General features: G+C 41.2%; 1 protein-coding gene across 1 annotated transcript; it reads right to left on the bottom strand.

Moving 5' to 3' along the window:
• Positions 1–6: 6 nt before the first annotated feature.
• Positions 7–5,354, bottom strand: LOC113207236 (uncharacterized). Its single transcript, XM_026423710.2, has 7 exons — positions 5,022–5,354; positions 4,243–4,426; positions 3,975–4,165; positions 3,677–3,886; positions 3,273–3,557; positions 2,896–3,193; positions 7–2,818 (listed from the first exon to the last, which is right to left on the bottom strand). Exons 1-7 carry the CDS (start codon positions 5,176–5,178, stop codon positions 541–543), a joined length of 3,603 nt encoding a protein of 1,200 aa, XP_026279495.1. The 5' UTR covers positions 5,179–5,354; the 3' UTR covers positions 7–540.
• Between the last annotated feature and the right edge of the window lie 100 nt (positions 5,355–5,454).

Genomic DNA, 5,454 nt, shown 5'->3' with positions numbered 1-5,454 from the left:
ATACATTTCTAAGATATCACGTCACCTTTCAATTTCTTAACTGGGTTTTGAACAGTTTTGAAATACCTTTATCATTAATATGAGCAATTTGGAGATCTTCAAGTTATCTCCACAATAAAGAAGACAAAGCAAACATTTGACAAAAAATTAAAACCTGCTAACCAGAACAGTTAGGACACAAATGGCACATCAGCAAAACCTGACCGAAATGGCACAATCTAGATATGCCAAGTTTTGGAACCAGAACAAAAGTCTTAGATGTACCATAGTTCTTTTCACCAAGTACATTTTGATGGGGAAGCTTTCAAATATCAAAAGTTTACAAAGTCTTTACAATTTCTGTTTTGTTCAGAAACTAGTAAATTGGTAACCTATTATTCAAAGGTAAAACCACAAACAGATTGTGTACTCACTTTGCTTTTGTATAAGGGTAAAAAAACAGTACATAATTTAGGACAACAGTTATGACACAGTTCATGAGCAATTTGGTCTGGGATAAACATGCAATTCATATGACTGTCATATGAATTGCTACACTAGTCATGCTGAAGCATTACTATCTAAAACAAGTTTTTTATTGTGAGGCACAAGTTTTGGTTGGCCTATTACTTGTTGCAGCAAAGTTTGGCCTCTAAAAGACAATACCTTTTCTGAAGTTGACCATCCTGGGCTTTTGAGATCTGCTTCCTTCAGAGGAATCACAGGAGGAGAGCATTCACTCCTGAAATGCACTAGATTATTTACTATTCCTTCTCCTTCTTGAGAAATATTTGCTACCGTAGAAACAGGTATTTTTTCAGCAAAACCCTCACCTCCACCCTCATTAAAATCTCTCATGTCTTGTCGAAGGTCTTCCACATTACAATAATTTTTGTCATCAACAGCGTCAGATTTAATTTCAAATTTTTCTCTTAATAATGAGAACTTTCTACGAGGTCTTCTTCCATTTTTCTTTCGAATGCCCTGATCAATAGGATTTAATGAAGAATATTTGAACTCTTTAGGTACTTCACAATCTGGTTGTGGCTTGAGCTCAGAGAGGAAAAGAACTTCTTCAGGAGTCAGATGAGACCATGACCTTGGAACCTGAAGAAGTGATGGTAAACTGCTAGAAAAACGCTGCTGACCTTTGGAAGTTCCATCTGGGCTTCCTTGACATGCCACATTTGTCATGGCAGATGTGTCAAGTTGCAATGATCTGTAACTTCCTACATCAAAGTCTGATTCTGAGACAGTTCCAGAGTCCTCTAAAGTGTTGCTTGTGCCCATTCTTATCTCATCAATTGTGGCAACGAGAGAGCTAGCCCACCCAAGAGCCATAGAGCCACTTTCAGTTGCAGTAACAGTACTTGCACTCAAACTTGATTCTTCAAGCTCCTCCAAAATGGTATCCAAAGACGCAGGAAGAGGATGCAGCATACCATTTTGATCAACAACATATGGTTGAGCCATAAACACATTATCTTGGGAGTTCTGATGACCATTAGAGACTCTCTCTCTTTGTTCAATCTCAGCTAGGTCATAAGCTAAGGTATCCAAATAATCATCCATTCTATTATAAGATGGTCTTGGCCTACGACATGGCAGAGGGGGAGCACTGGTATCACAGTTTTCCCACTGGCGTGCTGGAGGAGGTGATTCACTTGCTGTCGACCTCTCCGAGGATGCAGAGGTCAATGTAGTTGTGGTGCCTATGCTTGCTAGAGTATCTCTTCGGCGGTCTCTGACAACACTATCATCATGCAACCAGGTTTCTATGTCAGAATAACCACGCCATGATCGCAACCCCCACGCTTCTCTTGCTATATTGACAGCACAAATATTTTCATAGTCATGAGCTGACAGCACCTCACTCGAAGTTCCATCACTTGAAATGGCTGATTGTTTGGAATCTATGTAGTCTGATTCACGCTTCTCTTCTTTCTCTTCTTTTCTTGTGATGCCTTTTGCACTTTTTTCCAAGTTTTTACTTATTGATTCAATACTACCCAGCCGTTTGACTTCAGCATTTGCCACTAATTTCTGACATAACAAGGCAAAACTTTCATCCACTATATTGAGTTTTGAAGTGACTTCTGCAAGTTGCGGTATTGGTTGTTTATCAGAATCTTCCAGCTTATCGAGATCCAATTCTACTGAGGAACAAATTCCACGTCTTTTGTTGATCCCACAAGCACCATTGATTTCAGCTTCAGCAGAAATATTTTCAATTATTTCACTTTGCTGAGTATCTTCCATCATGCTAGTGCAATTCCAAGACAACTTTGAATCATCAATATCAATACTACCACCTGGAGTACTTGGTTCTTCAACCCCCAATGGTTTAGCCAGTTGAATGGGTCTTGTATTTACAGATGAATTATTAATCGGATTTGAGTTACCTGAAGTTGATGAAAGAGTTGTGTTGGTTGAATGTACAGACTGGGTTGACAGGGCCACATTTAAAGGGTGAGATGTCCATCCTTGATGTGTAGTGGGAGGCGACTGGTGCGATTGAGAATTTAGTGTTGAGCGTGATGTCAAATTTGACATACTGGAATGATTTCCACAACTTGTGTGTGAGGTCCCACAACTTGTTTGTGATGTGCCACAGCTTGTTTGAGAGGTAGCACAGCTTGTTTGCAGTGTTCCAGGGTTGAGCACTGTTAAGCCAGTCAAACTTGACTGCTTGGACTGATCTACTACAGATGAAATTTGAGTGCCATCAGTAGATGGTAGTCGACGCATTGATCCACTACATGAGAGAAGAAGGCGCCTGTCAGTACAACCATCATCTGGCTGGGGTGATCCACCAGCGGCAGGAGCATCATCTGAGCGGCTGAAACAAAAGATTAATTTTGAGGGACAAAAAGTTAGCAGGGAAATAACAACAAAGCATAAGGGAAGGACTTATACCTGGAAAGAGACCCATCACGATCAACACTCCACAGGTGTTTTAGAGAGCGGAGTGAGTTGGACTTTTCAACATCAGAAGGCATCTGAGATGACTGAGAATAACCCAGCTGTACTTGAGAATTAGTTGATCCATCAACAGATATGTGTGTTTCACCCACGGGTGCAGATTGTACACTTTCTCTTCCATTGCAATTTGATGACTGGGTGAGTGAGTTAGTAAGTGCAGTAGGAGGACCAAACAAAGTAATTGGTCCGGAAGGATGGAAAAATCGATAGTATGTGAGCATAGCACATAATCCTGAAAATACATGATAATGATATATTTTTGAGGACACATTTGAAAATGAAATGAAACAAGTTAAGTATGATACTCTTACCAGTAATAGTTCCTCCAACAATTGCAGCAGCAGCAACAGTTGCCAGAAGAGGGTGAGTATGCTGGGCTAGGGCTAAAAACAGGTAGAGACATGCTAGGTTTTGGGTGACGGTCACAATGTAGAATGCAAGCATCCTGCCACGAGCTCGACCTTCTCGAAGATTGAAAAAGCAGAAGCAGTAGACCACACCAACAACACAATTATATGCACACTCTTCCCATGGTGTAGAACACAAGTCTGTTTTTTGGAGAACCACCCATACTGTCATTCCAAGCCAGTGCAAACCTAGAAAGGAAAGGTAAATACAAGAAAATTATATATTTAAATATTTTTATCACTTCACAAACTTGAAGACAAGTGATCAGGACAATCATTTTTAGTTAGATAAGCTGAAAGTTCATTACCTAACAATAAAAACAGCCAAGCTTGGCAACAAATTGCAAACAGAACCAAAGCTGCTATTCTCGCAACTAAAAGTCCTGTTCTCCAAACAGCCTGTAGTGCAAGTCCGGCCAATGATGCCTTTTGTTTATCAGGTCGAGCCTGACGCATTGCATGGGTATAAACTGCCATAGCCCAAGCTAATGAAATTAAAGATGCACCAGCAGACATGCCTGACACACAAAAATATAAAATTATTGGGAGTTAAAATTAAAATGCTGAGAACTAGAACCTGTTAGACCATTACTTCAATGTTTATACCTGTCCAAGGTCCCCAATCTTGCACTTGAATCATAATATACAATTGTAAAACCAACTGTGGTGCGGATTTCATGAAAGACTCAAACAATTGCAACATACTAATATCACTTTGTTGATGAAACAAAGATTGAAAATCCGCAACATCTCCACTTCTTCTTGCTTCCAGCCCTGTTTGTAAGGCATCTACATGCCTAAGAGGAGGTAAATTTAAATAAATATTAGTGAAAAATATTAACACTTCAAGAGCTCAGAGCAAAATAGACCATACCTGAAAAAAACTCCTAAGAGACAGCAATGATTTAACCATTTTGTCAGTGATGCAGCATCATCCAGCACATGCCATCGTAAACTAAATGCTTGAATAGTTACCGCTGGAATGAGTGCTAATGCTACAGTACTAAAAGCCCAAAATTTATGGCCAGCAAGGTAATAGCTGAGAATTAGAGTAGTGTCTGGAACAAAGGAAGACAGTTTTAGAAAATTTGACATTATGAGACAAAAAATACAATGTAGAATAGTTTGTGTATCCACAAGACGTAGATTAGATTAATTTCTGATATGGCTGTGAAATGTAGATCACTCTTCTTTAGCTTGAATTATAGAAGTTCATGTAAACTGCATAGGTACACTAACCCCACAAGGTGTAAACAAAGGGATTGGATTGGATTTTGTGAATGAAAATATCATCAGGAACTTATCAAAGTAGAAAAATACTATTAAAAAAATGGATAGAAACATATATTTCTTTTTTATAGTTGGTTTAAGAACATGAAAGAGGTCCAGTTCACCTCACATAAAATGTCAACAAGTGGCTCATGTTTACTTTTTGTTGTCGTTGTGGCTGGGGCATAACTCCGAATAACTCTAATTCGTAACACATGAACCCAGTATTTCGATTCCTCAAACAAGAGTCGACATCCAACGAAATAAAAGGTGAGCCTTAAACTTTTGCAAGGATAGGATGGGTGACACGGATTAAGCAATGCACCTGTCCTGTTCCCCCTCGGCCGGACCCCCAAGAGAGGTGGACCAAAGCCAAACACCTACCTGTTACAAGATGTGCTATGATGGTGACCATGGAAAAGATTATCAGCCCGGCGTCCAAATTAGTGAAGGAGAGTCTCTCTCGTTTCATCCCATTTTTGGAATTTGTGTTGCCCGTGAAGTACACGGAGCTGGTGTTGTTGGACTTCATCACCGCCATGTTATGATGAGAGACTGAAGTGAAGCTGGCTGCTTGCCTGCCTGCCTATCGCCAGGGGCGCTGATGGAGTGATGCGTCGGCTCCGGGAACTACTCATCCGGCTCCAGCTCCGGCCGGACCCAGCCTCCAGCTCCAGCGGCGGCGGACCTCAGCCTCCAGCACGCCTCCAGCACTCCTCCAGCGCAGCGGGCCGGCCGGCCCCCCGTGATTCACCGGTCCGGTGACTCCGGCCCGGCTCCAGAGCTCTCCCCCCTCCCCCATCCCGCCCCCCTTCCC

Source organism: Frankliniella occidentalis, unplaced genomic scaffold (assembly GCF_000697945.3).
Source record: "Frankliniella occidentalis isolate FOCC.00 unplaced genomic scaffold, Focc_3.1 Scaffold58, whole genome shotgun sequence".
NCBI classification, from domain to species: domain Eukaryota; kingdom Metazoa; phylum Arthropoda; class Insecta; order Thysanoptera; family Thripidae; genus Frankliniella; species Frankliniella occidentalis.
The sequence above is the reverse complement of the archived record's forward strand: the minus strand, read 5'-3'. Positions and strand labels throughout refer to the sequence as shown.